Source organism: Brachyhypopomus gauderio, unplaced genomic scaffold, assembly GCF_052324685.1.
Source record: "Brachyhypopomus gauderio isolate BG-103 unplaced genomic scaffold, BGAUD_0.2 sc93, whole genome shotgun sequence".
In the NCBI taxonomy this organism is placed as follows: domain Eukaryota; kingdom Metazoa; phylum Chordata; class Actinopteri; order Gymnotiformes; family Hypopomidae; genus Brachyhypopomus; species Brachyhypopomus gauderio.
This window is the reverse complement of record NW_027506914.1, coordinates 430,852-451,065: the sequence shown is the minus strand read 5'-3', so window position 1 is coordinate 451,065 and position 20,214 is coordinate 430,852. Positions and strand designations below refer to the sequence as shown.

At 43.6% G+C, this 20,214-nt stretch overlaps 3 protein-coding genes across 5 annotated transcripts in view; 1 reads left to right on the top strand and 2 right to left on the bottom strand.

The window, feature by feature from the left end:
• LOC143495135 (apoptosis-stimulating of p53 protein 1-like) overlaps window positions 1-1,895 on the bottom strand; it is a 35,037-nt gene extending 33,142 nt beyond the window's left edge. The window contains exon 1 of the mRNA XM_076992417.1: window positions 1,674-1,895. Within this exon, the coding sequence (XP_076848532.1) occupies window positions 1,674-1,682 (9 nt within the window). The 5' untranslated portion in view covers window positions 1,683-1,895. The remainder of the gene's footprint in view (window positions 1-1,673) is intronic.
• Window positions 1,896-2,615: 720 nt separating this feature from the next.
• LOC143495161 (protein tyrosine phosphatase type IVA 2-like) lies at window positions 2,616-7,153 on the bottom strand. Of its 2 annotated transcripts, none has more exons than XM_076992454.1 (7): window positions 6,880-7,153; window positions 5,120-5,193; window positions 4,283-4,817; window positions 4,101-4,193; window positions 3,848-3,978; window positions 3,506-3,580; window positions 2,616-3,384 (listed from the first exon to the last, which is right to left on the bottom strand). In XM_076992454.1, exons 3-7 carry the CDS (start codon window positions 4,376-4,378, stop codon window positions 3,273-3,275), a joined length of 507 nt encoding a protein of 168 aa, XP_076848569.1. In that variant the 5' UTR covers window positions 4,379-4,817; window positions 5,120-5,193; window positions 6,880-7,153; the 3' UTR covers window positions 2,616-3,272. The 2 variants fall into 2 exon arrangements, with proteins under 2 accessions (XP_076848569.1, XP_076848568.1); XM_076992453.1 differs by having other exon boundaries at window positions 6,963-7,153.
• Window positions 7,154-10,533: 3,380 nt separating this feature from the next.
• LOC143495163 (gap junction beta-7 protein-like) lies at window positions 10,534-19,267 on the top strand. 2 transcript variants are annotated; one of them, XM_076992457.1, is made up of 2 exons: window positions 10,534-10,567; window positions 16,755-19,267. In XM_076992457.1, the coding sequence occupies exon 2, from the start codon at window positions 16,775-16,777 to the stop codon at window positions 17,537-17,539; it is 765 nt and encodes a 254-aa protein (XP_076848572.1). In that variant the 5' UTR covers window positions 10,534-10,567; window positions 16,755-16,774; the 3' UTR covers window positions 17,540-19,267. The 2 variants fall into 2 exon arrangements, with proteins under 2 accessions (XP_076848572.1, XP_076848571.1); XM_076992456.1 differs by lacking the exon at window positions 10,534-10,567 and adding an exon at window positions 11,319-11,522.
• Window positions 19,268-20,214: the final 947 nt, after the last annotated feature.

Genomic DNA, 20,214 nt, shown 5'->3' with positions numbered 1-20,214 from the left:
TGATTTATTTACATTTTGTAATTACACAGGAACACACAGTCACCTCCACCAGGAGGTCCTGTGCTCACCTGCCTTGTGCAAAATCTCAATTGCCACCCTAACAAGCAGGTTGGGGTTGTTCATTTTATCTTATTAAAGAACTCAGATTACTGGACATGATAATCTCATCTTAATCTCATTCATAATCCATCTTGTCAGTAAGACTACAGCAGGGACAAAGTATTGCAGCAAAATTAAATGTTTAAAAGAAGTGTTGAAAAGCAACATTGTGCAGGTACTCAGGAATTCAGACTCATTCCCTCCCAAAGCGCAGAGACGACACCCCTGTGTAGAATCCAGGATAATCCATTATGTAATTTACAACAATAATTAATCCATCCCAGCTCTCAGACTCTGAAGCAGCATCACCATAACAAATGAGAAAGAATGTAGCCAGCATGTAAAAACAGGACACACAGGTTTGTTAAAGTATGTCTTGTTTGATTTCTACACCAGGTTAAGTTCCTGTCCAGGGCTGCAATGACAGTTTGAAATAAAAGACAATACTTTAAGCAGATGGGCTTCCAGTAAAAAAAATATCTAGTAATATCTAGCATCTTTAAGGTGCTTAAAACGCGATGGCCATAACAATACACAATTGATTAATAAAATTTCTGTTTTGAGTCTAAAAAAAGAGGAATAAAGAAATGTTCAACAGTCTGTTGGTGTCTCACACTCTCTCCGGTGGTATGTGCTGTCGTGGGGAAAGTTTGTCCATGTAATAAATCTGAGTAATGGCTATTCTACAAAAATAAATAAATAATCATCTATGAAAAGTTTGAAAAGGCGCATGAAGAAACGGCAGCAGCAGTATTTCTTGTTGCTGAACTATACTGTAGTCACACCAACTTTACCGCTACGACTGGATTAAACACTGGAGAACAAAACATAGAGGTTCTGGTCATTCTGAGGAAATGTGGGTCCTGTCAGATGGACCAGTGCACAGAGGTCCATAGCGGCAGGTTCAAGCTGTTCCTGAAGGGTTCTTCATTTTGGCTTCAGCATTGGACGTTTGAAATGTGCGGGAATAACCAGACAGGAACAAATCTCTCATATGCGTCTTTCCAGTGAAAGTCAAAATAGTCAATGAAAGAAAGTGGGCAGTGTCTTCATCTACAGCTGTGTCCAAGTTTCGATTGAAATGTTCATTTCCAGCTCATATTGTATACTTTATTAGTAGTTTTTCGTGGGTTCGGCCTACACAAAAGTCCAGCAGTCAATATTTAAACATTATACACATGAGGCTGAGAGAGCCGACAGATCCGGATCTCTAAACTCTGAAGGTAGCGAACAGTTTGTACCATGTTTGCAAATACGGTTTTAATAATTTACATTCTAACGTAGAGGTTATTGAAATCTCTCAGGAAACCTTATTTATAACATATTGCTGTCGTTCTCCCGAACCGCTCACCTATTTCTGCAGAGTGAAGGTGACCTACAGAGTGGGTGTTTAATGTTCGTATAAACCAGATCAAAACATCTAAACGTACATTAATCCCGCTGCTGCACCTTACCAAAACCATCTCAGATCTTCACAACCACGGAACGGAAACACTGAACGGACCCAACATGGACAGTCTGAACCGTCTTTCTCCTCTCAGATCTGGCAGCTGAGAAACAAGCAGCAAACTTACCGGCATCATCTTAACCAAAGTGATGGTGTCGAGCAGGACACTCGAGAGCTTCCAGTCCGCCTGGCTAGTAGACAGATCGGGTTTGAAACTGAATTAGAAAGTATTATTATTATTATTTCCTAGACGCGTGGTTTAGATTCCCTGGTTTATTCCTGTGGACGTGGTAGGACAACGAAGTGGGTCATGCAGGTCGGAACAGCCCGGTCCAGTCATGTGCGCACGTTTGAGCGGTGGCAACAGCAGAAATCACTTCTAATGAACTGCACCGTCTTGTGGTCGAGATAAGAAACCACTACCAAGAGGTTATTGGTCGAAACAGGGAACGTTTAAGAACTTCATGACAATATACATCCTTTTAATATAAAAATGTTTGTAGCACCCAGTTACACCTAGCTCATGATGAGTATATTTTATAGGTGTATCTCACTACTGCTGACTGATATTGATAGTTTGGGGTGGCAGGACACAAAACACAGTGATGGTGTGTAGTTGCATGGCCATGAGATTCCTTCAGAACTGTTTATGTTACATATCACTGCAGGATTGATCATGCTACACAATAATATCCAGACAATTGCCGTCAGTGGTCAGCAAATGACTAGGTATGAAGGAAGAGATAATTAGTCATTTTTCATGGACACACTAGTGTATATATTGAGTTTAAAAAGAACGAAAACATTATAATTAAATAATTTTATAAACAATAAATTGTAGAAGTTTCCATAGAAGCAGTGTGTTTTGGAAAAGATGCCCATCAGAAGTCCTACATTTATACACACACAAGTGTAAAAACATTTTATAATTTGTTCAAAAAAGTTGTACCTTTTGAAAAAAAAAATTTAAGTTTTTTTTTTTCTAAAATGAATTTCTAATGGAAACCCATTCTTAACATTTTAGAATTACATCATGCACACAGACTACATAGACAGAAAGGACAACCTGATCATTTATATCTTTATTTCAATTTGGTCACTTATCAGTCAGCATGTTTATCAGGACGATATTGGACTGAATCCAATCACTTAACCGTTCCTCAAAACATACACGTCTGTGCTGAAGTGTGATATGTAAGGTTCCCTCACTGCACTAGACAGACAGCTACTGTGGAGTGCCACTCCTCACCCATGAGCAGGACACACGGAGCACACACACACACACATCATGGCAGGACGCACGGAGCCCACACACACACACACACACACACACAGACACACACACACATCATGGCAGGACGCACGGAGCACACACACACACACACACACACACACACACACACACACACACACACACTCACACACACACATCATGGCATCGGACCACAAATTGCCAACTTTGAACTGCTATTTTTTTTGGGGCCATTTGTTCCAGACACAGGTTAAAGCTCCTGCTGTACTAAATAAGTTTTTAAGTTTAAAATGAGGGTTTCTCTACGTCCACATGATTGGTAATATGGTTATGATTCAGTAACCATTCCATCAACAGTGGAGGGAGGTGCAGATGCTGGTAGGAAGAATAGTGACTAGTTTGTGTGGCACGATCTCAGAAAAACAACAACAACAACAACAACAAGGTGGAGCTCTGCTTTGGCCAGCTGTCTGTCTACTGCATGCAGCAGTTTTGACCGTTGGCATCTCTGAAACGCAGGCGCATCTTGGGCTTGTATTTCTCAAGGTACGTAAGCTGTTTGGAGTTGAAGGCCCCACGCCTCTTTCTACAAGGAAACAACAGAAGATTACAGGCTCACAAAAGCTGATTCAGGTAAAAGAGGAAAACCAGCTCTGGCCGACACTATTACCGTCAGTCTCAGCACAGTTTAGTACGATATGACTTACTGACGAATACACTGAACTGCATCTTCATACATCATCCCACACTCAATCAAGGCTATGGCCACCAACACAGGAGCTCTGCACAGAAACAGGAACATATACATATGAAGTACATTAGTACATTTACTACATCATTATTTATAATCAGATATTTAATTAACATTTAATGATTGCCATGTATTAAATTTCTGGTGTCCTTTGTAACAAAGCTAGATGGACCATGAATTCTTGTTTACAGCAGGAGATACACTTATGTTTAAACACAGAACAAACGCCAAGTCACTCTTCCTGCAATTGGTCCTCACACATTTGTTAGCAACTGGACAGTATTTTGGAAGTACTTACCGACCCAGTCCTGCAACACAATGAACTGCTATGCAACAACCTGGTTCATCTTTAAATTTACTTCTCAGTAAGTTCAGCCAGTCATCCACAATTTGATCAGGAGGGGAGCAGCCATCACCAAAAGGCCAATCCTTACAGAAAAATGACAACAGATTTATTGAAGAACTTCCCATATTAAACAAACGTGACATTTATTATTCAACAATATGTGACCTTCTTATGCCAACATCACCACATGTGCACGTTTTCTTACCAAAACTTCAATTCCTTCATTTTCCACTGGTGCCTTGTCATAGGTGGCTTCACACACCCTAACCAGTGTCTGCACCCCAAACGTTTTCAGCTCCTGGAAAGTACAGATAAAGGATTGAGCCGCCCTCATTCAACCTGTACTGCAGACTTGGCATGACCCAAAGTGGTGTGGATATGCCTTACCTCTGTGAACTTGATCAGCTGTGAGTTGGTGGGGTTGTGTGTAATCAGGAACCTCATGCACTCATAGGTGATTTCAACAGGTGCAGGACGGTTCATCTTGACACGTGGAAGGAGCTTTAAAAAAATCTTCCAAGGTGTACCAAAAAATGTATGGAGTCTTGGGAAAACCACCAATTTATACTTAAAATGCAAAAATCGATAAGGAACGATTCACTACTCCTGTATTAAAAAGCTAATAAGAAAAAAGGGACTACATTTACTTATACCCATCAATTATCTAGTTACCCCATTCAGGAGAAGAATGATAAACTGTTGGCGCTCAAAGAGGGGGGGGGGGGGGAAGAGTTGGCTCAAACTGACTCATACACTTGAACTTTGGGCAAATACAGCCTCCCCCCAAAGTTCGAAATGTAAGATAGCAGTGCTGGGGTGTAATCTTCATGTGGCAAGCCACCTTTTCACTTGTCCACAATGACCAGGTGCTGTGCCTGGCAGAAGCCTCCACTCACGTTCACAAACGCCATAAATGTGCAGCCTACGTTTCAACAGACAGCAGAAAAGAAATGTAGATTAGGGACCCAAAGATAGTACAACATGTATATTCCAAGCAGGTCCAAGCTCTTTTAATGCTAAAATAAGCTCCAATTGAAATCCACTATACATCTTATGTAATCACAGTTATGAATAAACTCTAGCATCACTTTTGGGTCAGAGCATTGTACTGGTACTGATCTTCACTGACAACTACCTACACATATTTAGTTACAGATCTAAATGTCAAGATATTTAATTGAACTCATAGTTTCGGGACCATAGCTAGCTACATGTTGCACCTACTTTCAGTGCTTGTAAAGAAGAGTCGAGAACTCCGCATTCTATCCTCACCATCCGGCACCGTCTCTGCTCGGCACCTGAGGGGAAAACAGGCGGCCCGTTAGCTTAGCCACCTTTACACAACACTAATGAGAGCTCAGTTAGCTTAGCCACCTTTACACAACACCAACGAGAGCTCAGTTAGCTTAGCCACCTTTACACAACACCAACGAGAGCTCAGTTAGCTTAGCCACCTTTACACAACACCAACAAGAGCTCAGTTAGCTTAGCCACCTTTACACAACACCAACGAGAGCTCAGTTAGCTTAGCTACCTTTACACAACACCAACGATAGCTCAGTTAGCTTAGCCACCTTTACACAACACCAACGAGAGCTCAGTTAGCTTAGCCACCTTTACACAACACCAACGAGAGCTCAGTTAGCTTAGCCACCTTTACACAACACCAACGAGAGCTCAGTTAGCTTAGCCAACTTTACACAACACCAACGAGAGCTCAGTTAGCTTAGCTACCTTTACACAACACCAACGATAGCTCAGTTAGCTTAGCCACCTTTACACAACACCAACGAGAGCTCAGTTAGCTTAGCCACCTTTACACAACACCAACGAGAGCTCAGTTAGCTTAGCCACCTTTACACAACACCAACGAGAGCTCAGTTAGCTTAGCCACCTTTACACAACACCAACGAGAGCTCAGTTAGCTTAGCCAACTTTACACAACACCAACGAGAGCTCAGTTAGCTTAGCCACCTTTACACAACACCAACGAGAGCTCAATTAGCTTAGCCACCTTTACACAACACTAACGAGAGCTCAGTTAGCTTAACCACCTTTACACAACACCAACGAGAGCTCAGTTAGCTTAGCCACCTTTACACAACACCAACATGAGCTCAGTTAGCTTAGCCACCTTTACACAACACCAACATGAGCTCAGTTAGCATAGCCACCTTTACACAACACCAATGAGAGCTCAGTTAGCTTAGCCACCTTTACACAACACCAACGTGAGCTCAGTTAGCTTAGCCACCTTTACACAACACCAACATGAGCTCAGTTAGCTTAGCCACCTTTACACAACACCAACATGAGCTCAGTTAGCTTAGCCACCTTTACACAACACCAACGAGAGCTCAGTTAGCTTAGCCACCTTTACACAACACCAACATGAGCTCAGTTAGCTTAGCCACCTTTACACAACACCAACGAGAGCTCAGTTAGCTTAGCCACCTTTACACAACACCAACGAGAGCTCAGTTAGCTTAGCCACCTTTACACAACAACAACGAGAGCTCAATTAGCTTAGCTACCTTTACACAACACCAACGAGAGCTCAGTTAGCTTAGCCACCTTTACACAACACCAACGAGAGCTCAGTTAGCTTAGCCACCTTTACACAACACCAACATAAGCTCAGTTAGCTTAGCCACCTTTACACAACACCAACGATAGCTCAGTTAGCTTAGCCACCTTTACACAACACCAACATGAGCTCAGTTAGCTTAGCCACCTTTACACAACACCACACGCAGTATTAGCCACACTCCCGTTATTAACGGTAATAACACGGACACACTCCCGTTATTAACGGTAATAACACGGACACACTCCCGTTATTAACGGTAATTAGCCACTCGGCTAACGGTGTCCCGGACTGGTGTGTGATAACCGAGGCCGTCTCAGCCGACTAGCCCGTACCGGGACTGCACTACTCGCCATAGTCGCGTTAGCTTTACCCCCTCGACGGGGCTCTCGCTTACCCAGGTTACGGTTACGGTCTGATATGAATCTAATGTTCCCCCGATAGATGTGGCCGTTAACACGGACACCTGCGGCTACGTACACAGAGGAGACGCACGTCGACACCGCCGCGCTGCGCTGTTACTGTCCGGCACCGTTATCTGCTGCTGTGCCGCCTCGGGCCTTCGACATGGTTCCTGACAGCTGTGAGGGGCAGGGTGAGAGGGAGGGGTGAGAGGCAGGGGTGAGAGGGAGGGGTGAGAGGCAGGGGTGAGAGGGAGGGGTGAGGGGCAGGGTGAGAGGCAGGGTGAGGTGCAGGGTGAGAGGCAGGGTGAGGGGCAGGGGTGAGAGGCAGGGGTGAGGGGCAGGGTGAGAGGGAGGGGTGAGAGGCAGGAGTGAGGGGCAGGGTGAGAGGGAGGGGTGAGAGGCAGGGTGAGGTGCAGGGTGAGGGGCAGGGGTGAGAGGCAGGGGTGAGGGGCAGGGTGAGAGGCAGGGGTGAGGGGCAGCAACCATCACAGTTCCTCCGTGGTCAAACTTTAAAGCACCTATGATCTCTGTCATTTATGTCATGTTCATCCACATAAAGATTTAGCTAGAGTTCCACAGTTTTGTCTAACAACGTTATATGTTAGTTACAGTGAATGCCAAGAGACAATGGTTCAGAGATTATATGGACGTAAGCAGACAAAAAATGGACCAAGGCCCAACTTTCAGTATTCGTTTAAAAAATGTATAATTACAGCATCGTCGTAACATACAGCTCAAACAATGGCTCCATCTACCGGCAAGCGTGGGAACTGTGGTGTTCATGTTATTATTTTTTTGTTTTTTGCAAACAAAATTACAGGACCGAAAAAGACGAAGCACATGAATCCTTTTTGTAAACCTTTCCAGTAATTACTGGCCCACTACACAGACTTGTGTTTCTTTGAAGTTTTAATGTTCTGATGTCCCAGGGGTAAGAAAATGTTCTTGAGCCTGTTGGTCTGGCTCATAACAGGGGTGTGCTTACTGCCAGAGGGCAGGAGGTTGAACAAACGTTGATCGGGACGGGGGTCCTTGATTATTTTTGTGACTCTAGTGAGGCACCAGGAACTGGAGATCTCTTCCAGAGAGGAGGATCTATCATCAGAAAAATAATACAGTATACAAAACCATATGTTGCAGTGATTGTATCACAGTGGTGGACAGTAACTAAGTAAATGTAATTCGTTACTGTACTTAAGTAACATTTCCATGTATCTGTACTTTACTCAAGTACTTTTATTTGGTAAGACTTTATACTTTTACTTCACTACATTTCAAAGCGAAAATTTGTACTTTTCACTTCGTTACATTTACAGAAATATCTCGTTCCTTTTTCATTTTTAAATCAACGTTTAATAAAATACCAAAAGGTAAAAGTGTACCATGTCACAGACTATAACCAATCAGCGCTCAGTAAGAGATTAAGATTTGTACGCTAAATGGCTGAGGATCTGACATGGCTGCAACAGATGTCTTCCCCCAACACCCCTGGCCTTATTTAGCCGAAGTGTTTGTATTCCTCGAAAAGAATAATTATTCGTATTCCTCCTCTGCATTCTGAAGAACACATCGCTGTCATCATTTATGAACTTGCTGTCAAACTTGAAAAAACACATCGAAGTAAGTTCACCATTAGATTAGTAGGTTTATATACCCCGGTTAATTATATCACATTGAAGTACACTACATTTAACAGATGCTTTTATCCAAAGCAATGTGCTAGTATCCGAATTGCAATCTGTGGAGATGCTAAGCGCCAGTTTAACACAGGAGACTCCCACATCAAACGTTAAAGCCGGGGACACATACACGCGAATTTGGCCAAGCCAATTCATTCATATGAGGGAGGCGAAGGCAAGTAAATTATTAAAATTATTATTAAAATTATTATTATCAGGGTTGGGGGGCGGGGCGGCGGCATGTGTGTAAAATGTTGGCGGGGGTGACGGCGAGTGTAAATTGTTGGACACAAATTAAGTATTATGTCGCGATCGATCGCCAGTGGTTGGCGCCACAGCGAACTAGTAACTCATTGAATCATAGATGTAGATCAGAGGTAAATAAACTAGATTTTTTCAGTGTGAGAAATCGGATGTATGTGAAGTGTAGTGCGAGTGAAAACGGTCTCTGGTAAAGACAGTCAATGCGTGTGTGTCTCACGCTCATTGCGTGAGAGTTGGAAACTCTGATTATTATTATATTAATTATTCGGCCAAGTTTAATATTATGAGTTCAGTTGGTTGGGCTGCACACAGTTCTAGTTCTAGAGCTTCTAGCTTCCCTGTCCCACCATGTGGTGGACAACGTAGAACCTCAGAAAAAGTCCCCCAAGCTAGGACTGAAGTGGCCGGTTCGAAATTATTGTTCTGTTTGGTGGTGAATTATGTTTTCATATTAAACTGTTTGTCCACTTATCTACCTTTCTAGTGTGAATTATTAATATGGATAAAGTTTGGAGATGAATGTTGTGAGGATAATATAGGCTAGTTTTGTGTATTTTGTGTTTGCTAGGCAAATGTAAGGCACTGTTTCCTGTTCACCTTTTGGTCGAGTAGGCCTAGGGGTTTTGATGTGACGCTAAGAAAAAAAAGGTTTTTACTTTTACTTTTAATACTTAAGTATTTTTGAAGGCAGATACTTTTGTACTTCTACTCAAGTAAAAAATTGAGGTGAATACTTTTACTTTTACTTGAGTAATATTCAATGCAAGGTAACTGTACTTTTACTCAAGTACATAATTGGTGTACTTCGTCCACCACTGTTGTATCATCACTTGTAACTACAAATCAGTGTTTTTCATTAGCTTAGAATGTGCTGTTCATTTCTATGTAGTTAATATGTCCTCTTCAAACAGTCTGGCCTGTATCATCAGTATGTTTCTACAGAGAATACATTTGCCATGTTATATTGAAGTGCTAGACTTAGCCTACAGCTACTGAAAGCTATTACCAAAAAAATGTAATGTAAAAAACATTGGACCTCAGGTCTCTAACCAACATCTCCTTCTTCTGGTCCTTGTCTCTGTAAACAGGTGAAATAAATGACACACAGCTAATTCTGTGTTGCAGTCATACTAAACACAGAGAAACAGCTTTTTCAGCGTTACTCCACTAATGTTACCTTGTGTTATCATGTAAATGTGTCTTATTTCTCAATTGTGATTTTCACCTCAATCGAAATTTGTCCTCAGCTTTTTACCCATGTGCAGTTAACACACTGGAGGTTCTACAGCTACATGTGAACTGGGGGGGGGGGGCAGACTGGATTGAGTAGATCTGTTAGATGGTCGGGGGGTGCTGTTCTGAATATTAGTTAGTTATCTTACATGGCAGCTAACACCTGGCTTTGCTGACTAAATAACTACATACAATTTCTAAATATCTATCATCACTTGACATGGTTACTCACAGTCGTAGATGAAGACATCATTTTGGAAGTAGCTTGGCAACTGAGAGCCACCATAGAGTCTAGTACATACATGGACAGATGGGGTGAGGGACCGGGTATTCTAGTGGTTGCAGTCTGCAACCTCACCACTAGATGCCACTAAATCTTACATACTGATCCTTATCAAGGCTTATTATCTCTTCCTTAGGCTTAATTAGCAATACCCATCCATGACTATTGAATAGTTTCAGTTTTTGAATCTGTGTGCAGCAGCAGTAACAGGTCATATAGTTGGTAAGTGAAACATATCTAGAATAATTATATATTTTTAAAACTATAAAAAAAATTACAGTCACTGTATTATTACTGTAATGTTCTGTAACATTTTCAGTTTGAGTTGCTCACGTACTTATAATTAAGAATATATATTCTGAAATATGTCCTCTGCTTAAGCATGCTACATTCTTTTAGTAGTCTTTACAAAACCTAAATAGAAGCAGGCTCATTTTGTACTAACCTTTACCTATGTGTGTGTGTGTGTGTGTGTGTGTGTGTTCAATGTCCAATAATGGGAGATTTCAAATTTAAAAAATAATTTCTAAAATGAGAGATTAACATTTAATCTGAACCTTAAAATATCAATTGCACCAAATTGTTACAGCAACTATAATATACAAAGCTGTAGCCATTGTTGTAATATAGACAAATCTGTACTGAAATAAATAACTACTGTTCTTTTATCTTTTTGGTATGTAATTTGTTTGGTTTAGCCTTTACATAGTTTCATTTTCAGTTTTACATGGTTTCAGTTTTACTAATACATGTTGACAAGAAGGCACCACAATCTATGCATCAAGGTTCTACGGTCACTGATGGATTATCAGTTTCCATTACTCACTATGTAAAACAGACACAACCACTGACTGCCCACTACCACAGGATCTAGCCTCACACACAGTGGCATATGCTGGTTTTTTAAAGGTGTATTTTCCTCACACACTCTGCATTTCCCACATAAACATAGTTTACACAGACTTGCCTTCTCAGTTCCTCATTATGGACTAAATGACATCACAGCCTGTCAGATGTTGCCACACCTGAACTTGTTCTGCCGGTTTAGTTTTTGCTTTTTGCTTTTTTCAAAGACGTATCATTCATTTTCAGTCTAAGATCAGGTTTGGCTGCATTTCTCTGTGGATTTAGCCTCTGTGCTGCTGTAACGCGAGCGTTGTTCTTGGTTTGTGGCATGGTAAGCTTTTTCTTTGTAACAGTAGCAGAGAGAATGTGAGTTTTATTGAGTTGTAGTAAGTGTTTGATGTGTTTGGGGTGGAGGGTGGGGTGGGGGGGGGGGGGGGGGGTTACAGGTCCTGTGAGTTTGTGTATCAGGTATTTTATTGGACTTCTCAAAGTTTATTTTCAGTTTGGAAAAGAGCTGAATGATAACATTATTAGTAAATATGATATATATATATATATATCATATTTATATATATGTATATATATATGTATGTATATATATATATACACTGAAGGCACCAAACATTGAAGATGTTAAACATATTAAAGGTTTTTCTGTTCTTCTGTTCATGCTAAGAATCCCTGAATAATAAGAGGTTTCCTGTATCAAATCTGCCTTCAAATGAATCTGTAATGAATGGTTAGGGACTGCCATCATCCAGAAACATCACTAGATCATGATTCTCAAAAGTAATTGTAAGCACAATAAGAATAGATAATTAAGTTTGATTGAATGCTAACTGATATGACTTCTAAGGAACAAGGATTAAAATAAGAGATGTGATGACATTTTAGTCCTTTTTTATTTTAATTGAGAATACACGAACATATGTTCAACATGTATTGCACTAAATGCTATTGGTAAATTATGTTAATCCAAGGGCATTAGACTGTCTGTATCCTCCCAACCTCTCCCTCCCAGTCAGTCAGAGGGGCATGTGGTTGATATGGCTGATATGGATTATATGACTGATATGGATTATATGGTTGATATGGTTTATATGGTTGATATGGTTTATGTGGTTTATATTTGTCTTCGTTTTCCTGTTTAGTTGCTTGTTTCTCACTACCTGGTCTGCATCCACTTTCACTCTCTCTGTTCTGCTTTTTCTTCTCACTCTTGTTTCGTGCTCTGTCAGTTTTGTGAAGAGAAAAAGCACATTTAAATATAATTGTAACAATACTGAAACATGTACATGTGAAATAATTCATTTTAATCATAAAGCTATATGTGGGCTATGAGATTGTATTTTGCATCGTCAGTTCACGCTAGATAACGCAAGCTTACAAAATAAACAAATTGCTGACTATACTTCTCAATTTTCAAGCTTGTGTTGTCTAGCTAGTAGTGCCCATTTCTGCTAATATAACCAATGCCTTTGCTAACTCCTGTAGTTTTGGTGGTCTAATTTGTGTGCTTTGTAGGTTAAATGGTTATACATTATTCATCATAAGTTAGGGATATTTGCCATTTAGGTGAAATTTCAGGATGAACCTAAAATGCTCTCTAACCTTTACAGGTGGACTTAATGTGACCTTCTCTAAACATTTGAATGCACATGTCTAACTTACAGTCCTCTAACAAGGAGCTTAACATCAAAATACACAACAGGTGTTTCATCCACAAATCAACCAAACATTTCCTGTTTCGTTTAGAATGGGTGTTTAAACAGTTCTCCTCATCATGCTGTTCACATTTTGACATCATGAGATCAAGATGACACCTAACTATTGATCAATAGTACCTCTCCATTGCGAGGCTTCAAATAGGATGTTCTCAGACGGAAGTGGCCACTGAGCTTAAAGTGTCATCAGCAGGTTGCAACAAAGATACAGAGAGACTGGAAGAGTCACAGAAAGGCAGAGAAGTGGATGCCCGTTGGTCACAAGGGCACCTGACCACACGAGCACAGGCGTCATCGTCTTGCATGGGCCTGGGGGCATTTACGCTGGACGAGGGACCAGTGGGTCTCAGTGCTGTTCACTGATGAAAGTCGATTCACACTGAGCAGAAATGATGGACACCAACAATGTTGGAGACGTCAAGGAGAGCACTACGCATCAGCCACTGTAGTCACCAGACGAGCCTTTGGTGGTGGTGATGGTGTTACAGTGTGGGCAGGTGTGTCTAGTCAATGCCCTACACTTTGTGACAGGCCCGTGTTACTTGAATAACATAATTAATCCACTCATTGTGACTCTGCATGAACAACACAGGCCCAATTAACAATGCTCCAGATGATTGAGGCCACATCATTAGGGAACGGCTCCTGGAGACTGGGGTACTTCAAATGGAGTGGCACCTTCTCCAGACCTGATTCCAATTGAAAACTTATGGAATCGGCTAAGTCGCCGTGTAGAGGCTCATAACTCTGTACCCCAGAACCTCCATGACCGGAGGGCTGCCATCAATAAGAGTGGGATGCCAGTGGGATGCCATGACTCAGTGGACAATAAGTCGACACAGGGCACATGACACGTTATTGAGACGTTGACATGTTTTGTTGAGGTTTAGTAACTGGTATACCGCTGTTGGCTTTTGATTCCATAACTTGTTAGAGATGAGGAAATCACCATTGCATGCTTCTGTGACGCGTTGTGGAGGAGGCAGGCACAACGACGATCGTAGTGGAACATATAATTTATTAGGACACGAAACAGAAATCCCAGCACAGACAGTGTAAGCACTGCTCACACAGGCATGAACTTTAGACAAAGACGAGCACACGACACTGCGCGAATGCACATTAAATAGGTGATTTACACAGACCCACGTGACCTCGAGACAAGGCACAGGTGTAACCTAACGAACACGCTCACAGACAACCCACACCCACGGAAGTACAAACATGGACATAACGACACGCAGACAACGTAACGGCACGCCCACAGGGAAGGGTCCGGAGCTGTTCCGTAACAGAACCCCCCACCAGGGGCTCGCTACTCCCGGAGCGTCCCGCGCAGCTGGAAAGCCCCGAACCAACACAGACGGGCAGGTCCGGAGCCGCCGGGATCACGAGCCTCCGAGAGCAGTCACCCCCGACGGCGGGAACCGCCGCGAACAGCCCTAGCACACCCTCCCTGGGAAGACAGGGGAGAAAACATTAAACACGGGCACAAGCACAAACACGTACACAGGAACATGAAACACAAGAGGCACGAACGGGAAAAGGAGATTAGGGAGACACACGGGGATAGACAAACATATAGGGACTGGCAGCCATGGCGTAGCTCCGGCTGCTTGCCACGGTGCAAGCGGAGGCGCGGTCCCTCCTGGGGGCGCAGACGCAGCGGGTGGTACCGGTGGCGGAGTCCCTCCGTTCTTAGGGTTGCGACTCCGCGTGCGCGTTGCTCTGCTCGGGACTCCCACTGGCCGTGCTCCCGGTGGTCTCCCTCGGGGAGCTTCGCCCCTCCTTCTGGGCGCGGCTGGAGTCCTGACTTTTTGCCGCGCGCTGGCTGGTGTCTGCGGCGACTCCAAGGGCGCTCGGTGCACCCACCTCGGACCGCTGGCTACACCAGGACACCTACGCGCTCCTGGAGATGCAGTCGCCTCGCCCCCTGACGTCTCCATCTCCTCCTCGCTCTCGGAGATGCTCCGGCCAAGCGACATGGGCTCCTCCTGAATCGAGCAGCGGGAGCAGTCCATACTGCCTCCCTCTGAGGTGCCCCGAGGAAAGTCCTTTGCGGACTGCACGGTGCCGTCCGAGCACCGAGCGTCGCTCATGTCCTCTTCGCTCTCTTAATCCGGTTCCGACGGCGAAGAGCAAAGGGACGAAGGGCGGTTAACGTCGTCTTCCTCCCCGTAGTACACGGTAGGTGCCGTGTAGATGGAAGGGGGAGGGCTGACGTCGTCCTCCGTACTGGAATCCGAACGGACGGATGAGGGCGGACGGGCTTCCTCCCCCCCCTCACCGTAGTACACCGTCGGAGCAGAGTAAACGGAAGGGGGAGGGCTGACCTCCTCCTCCCTCTCACCGGAGCACTCGGTGAACGCCGGGTGGACCGACGGGATGGGGCTGTCCGCTTCTTCCTCAGGCTTTTCCTCGTCCGACTTCTGGGGAGCCGCAGACTTGGGGGAAGGGCAGCTGTCTTCGCCCTCACTCCCCTCCTCCACGGACTCACCGCTCCCGAACTCATCCTCGGGGGTTGTCATGACGAGTGAGCCCACGCTCACGTACAGCGGCGCATCCGACTCCTCTTCGGGGTCTTCACTCCCGGACTCGTGTTCGGGAGGGGTGAGGGCGATGGCGCCTACACCCACCACTAGGGGCTCCCCATATTCCTCCTCTGGGAGAGCCAGGGCTGGAGCGTAGGGGCTCTCACTCCAGAACCTCGCGGCGGCCAGGCGGAAGCATTCCGCTCCTTTCTCATCCTGGGCCGCCTGGGCTTTGCGCAGCAGGCTCGCACATACCGGGTCCCGCAGCATCTCCGGTTCTTGCACCTCGGGACGACGTGCAGGGGAAGAGACGTGACGGCGCTTTGCCTTCTTCTTTCCCTTCTTGCGCGTGGAGGTGTACCCTGGCATCTTACGGCTCGTCTTTATGTGACGCGTTGTGGAGGAGGCAGGCACAACGACGATCGTAGTGGAACATATAATTTATTAGGACACGAAACAGAAAGCCCAGCACAGACAGTGTAAGCACTGCTCACACAGGCATAAACTTTAGACAAAGACGAGCACACGACACTGCGCGAACGCACATTAAATAGGTGATTTACACAGACCCACGTGACCTCGAGACAAGGCACAGGTGTAACTAACGAACACGCTCACAAACAACCCACACCCATGGAAGTACAAACATGGACATAACGACACGCAGACAACGTAACGGCACGCCCACAGGGAAGGGTCCGGAGCTGTTCCGTAACAGCTTCTACCTAAATGCTTTCATGATGTATCACTGTAGCGTGAATTTTTTACATTTTGCATCAATTTCACGCAAAAGACAAATAACCCTAACTTTTTATGAGTAGTGTAATGTAATGTAGTTAGCAATAAATGTACACATTCAACTGCTAAAAGAAAAATAAACTTGTTCTGGCATTTGGAAAAAATGCTGGGTCATTATGGGAAATGTAGTACCTGTGGTGAACTCGCATAGTGGTGTTGTTTCTGCTGGGTAGTTCTGCTCCACAATCCAGGTTAAGCTTTATGGGGAAACATTTTGCTGGGGTAGGGTCTCTCACCCAACCGCTTTGGTCTAATACAAACTCTTCAGTAACTAATTAAAAAGATAATCACTATCACATAAATTGAAATAGCTAAAGCCCATTACAGTTTGAATTTAAATTTAGATGTGCAAATTCATGACACTAATTGTCAGGAGACTATCTGACCCAAGCTATGATGTCCTGTTTTTCTGACTATAGACTCTATTCCTAGTGTTTTTGTAGGAGGTCCGTTCAAGCATGTATGTGTTTGTAAGTATCTCAGTATTTATGGTACCTGTTTGTGTTTTAGAGAACTGGCTCTGACTGAGGATGAACTGGCTGGGACTTCAGAACCTCATCAGTGGGGTGAATAATTACTCCACCATGTTCGGCCGCATGTGGCTGTCCATGGTGTTCATCTTCAGGCTGCTGGTGTTTGTCGTGGCGGTGCAGAACGCGTGGAACGATGAAAACAAAGGCCTGGACTGCAACACACACCAGCCGGGCTGCGCCACCGTCTGCTACGACAGCATCTTCCCCATTTCCCACATCCGCCTGTGGGCCCTCCAGCTCATTTTTGTCACCTGTCCATCTCTCATGGTAGTGGCTCACGTCAAACTTAGGGAGGAAAAGACAAAAAAACAACAACACGATTACCCCATGCCAGGGAAGAAGATCGGTGGGCTGTGGTGGACTTACCTCATCAGCCTCTTCTTCAAAGCCGGGTTTGACGCAGCGTTTCTCTATCTTCTCTATTATATTTATAACGGGTTTACCTTGCCTCGTCTCATCAAGTGTTTTCTGGAGCCTTGTCCTAACACGGTGGACTGCTACGTCTCTCGGCCCACTGAGAAGAACATCTTCACGTGGTTCATGGTGGTCACCTCCGTACTCTGCATCCTCATGTGCTTCTTTGAGATGATCTACCTTATTGGGAAACGGATATGCAGAGAGATCCTGAAGAGCCACAACAGTGACAGGAAGTGTGACGCTATGCTGTATGAAATGAGTAACCAGAAACCTCTGAATTCAAAACATTCAACAACAGATACTCCCCTGATCAGAGAACATAGAGACAAAGTCATCGTCACATAAAATAACTTAGTGTGGTGGTTGAATATATAAAGCACTAATATATATCTTTCACTCTAATACAAATACATTTTTCTTTAATTTCAGACTTGTTGTCTATGAACAATATAATAGGTTTGTTGGTCAAGATTTAAGGGAAACATTACAGGTAAAATCCCTAACCAATTGCCAGATCCATGAATTGTTAAAAACTGGATGAATTCCAATACAAATAGCTTAGCACCGATCACCATCCAGTTAAGGTTAATGTGTAGGTAAATCTTACATAAGCTTTGAACAACATTAGGACCACCAATTTAATTTCAGAAGAGGAGAATGTATTCCAAGAAGAGGAAGACCTTGTGTAATTAGAAGGAAAACACACATAGTGAAGTTCCCTGGGGCTTTTAACGTATAAAGTAGCAGTAGCCTGATTTAAGCGCTGGAAGATGTGCAGTTCAGTGCAAAAATGCTTGTACTGCAATTGCTTGTACCTTAAAGGCCCACCTTTGACTTGAATACATGTGTTAAATGCATTGTAGGAAGCTTGCTACCAGCTTATATTAACGTAACAGTGATGTAGCCATCGACTTTGTTTAGCAACTGTATTTCAGTATGTGCTGTCCTTGGTGTGTTCTTGAGCTAAACTCTTTGACCGAATCATTTTTTTCTGCACTGCCACACTGAGCCCAAAAGTGGCCCCTTGTATGATAGTGTACTTGACAATCCAAGGTTATAAGTACAGATACCACTACTTTTGTAAAGTTTACATTCATTATCATTCATTATAAGTACAGAGACCACTCCTTTTGTAAAGTTTACATTCATTATTATATTCATCATCATTCATTATAAGTACAGACATTACTCCTTTTGTAGAGTTGAAGTTCCCCAGCCCGATGTAACTTTATGATTTTTTTTATGACTTCTTTAAAGCATGCTATAATGGATTAGGTCAGTAAAGACATTATGCTGCTTTTGCATTAAACATATTTATAACCTATTTCTGTGATATACCTTGTAATATTGTGAATACATCAGCAACCAATATTATATTCTGAGTACATAATGTTGTTAATACTTGTGACGCGGGAGGCGGCTGACGGACGAGACACGAGTCCGCTGGAAATTCTCCTGGTCACTTTTTATTTTAACAAGTATAGCGCTGTGTAGCGCACAGAAAACGTGAAACACTCACACTGAAATGTGTAGACTTAGACAACGACGAGCACAGGACACTGCGCGAACGCACATTAAATAGACAAACCACATTAGCCCCATGTGATTACGAGACGATTCACAGGTGAGACAGATTATCACACGACATAACCATAACCACGGAGATCCACAGACGCAGACAAAGCACGTGGACAACGTTAACACACGCCCAAAAGGGAGGGGCCGGGGTCCTCAACGTGACAATACTTAAGTATTTAATACTCATTTTAATATTCAAATAAACACAATACTGATGGACTTAATATTATTATATTTAATATACCTAATATTACCTAATATGTTAGAGCAGCTGAGAGTGGGCATGTTTCGGGATATCTGTTGCTTGAAGCAATTCTATGGCACTTTGGAAAATATGTGTTTTATAAATAAAATGTATTTGCTTATTAATTACTTTCCAAAGGAAGAAAACGTAAGGATAAAAGAAGCGTGATATTTTGGTGGTGAATAAAGTATGTTTACATGACACCAATTAGCCAGCACTGTTTAAAACATTTTTTCCAATTCAATGCTCATTGCAATAAAATGGTAATTTATATGTAGCTGTGTTTTGTGTCTTTCATTTTTTAAATCCGCATGCACAAGGCTAGCCTTGTGTAAAAGGGGTCGAAACACACAGTGTGCTCACAGACATCCTTCGACATCTGAGCCCTTCGCTTAGCTGTTTGTAATGATGTAGACCTACACATCACCAATAGATATAATATGATTATGATTTATGATTATGCTTACCTGTGACCAGTCTGCATTCATTGGACTAAAAGAGTAAGAGTTCAAAATTCAGGCTTTTAATTACCTGGGCAGGTGTAACCTCTGCAGAAGAGGAGGGACGAACATAAACTGGACATATATGATGATTATATTGATTATTGTGCAGGGAGTGGGCAGGGAGTGCGAAATAAAATGGAAGCGATCACGCCAAGTCTCAGGGAAAAAGGATGGTTTAATAGAAAGTGTGCAAACGAAAAACCCATGACATAGATCCAAATGAAGGATATAATGACCAGCGGTAAAGTGGTACAAAGACAAGACATATATAGACAAACAAACGACCCTCAGGTGAGACGGATCACGGGCTCCGCCCACCTGAGGGACACACACAACTTAACAATACAAACAACAACAACAGCCGCTGTGGACGGAGGCGATCGGTAGGGGGCCGTCTCACCGTGACAGACCCCCCACCAAGCCGCACTCCCCTCCACTGGGTGTGTGGCACACAGCGGTTGGTCACAGGGCCCTCACGCCCTAACTGGCCTTCAGCCAGTGATCCCCACAGGTGTGAGGACGAGGAGCTACGGCTCCTTTATTGTCCCTAGTGTGCGTGTGTGCAGGTTACCTCCCCGAGGCGTGGCTACTTCACCTCCTGGACCTACCTCCTCCCAGAGCTGACCCCTGCCTTCTGCTAGGGGCCACCCCAGCCTCCTGGGAAGTCAGCCCCAGCCGGGGCCTCCCTTTACAAG

Bases quoted from the DNA above. Each gene is read 5' to 3' on its own strand.
- LOC143495163 (XM_076992457.1), top strand. From the start codon at position 16,775: ATGAACTGGCTGGGACTTCAGAACCTCATCAGTGGGGTGAATAATTAC.
- LOC143495161 (XM_076992454.1), bottom strand. From the start codon at position 4,378: ATGAACCGTCCTGCACCTGTTGAAATCACCTATGAGTGCATGAGGTTC. The intron at 3,979-4,100 runs GTAAGAAAACGT...TTTTTCTGTAAG, and splicing joins ATGAAGGAATTGAAGTTTTG to GATTGGCCTTTTGGTGATGG. The intron at 3,385-3,505 runs GTAAGTCATATC...GTTTCCTTGTAG, and splicing joins GCAGTTCAGTGTATTCGTCA to AAAGAGGCGTGGGGCCTTCA.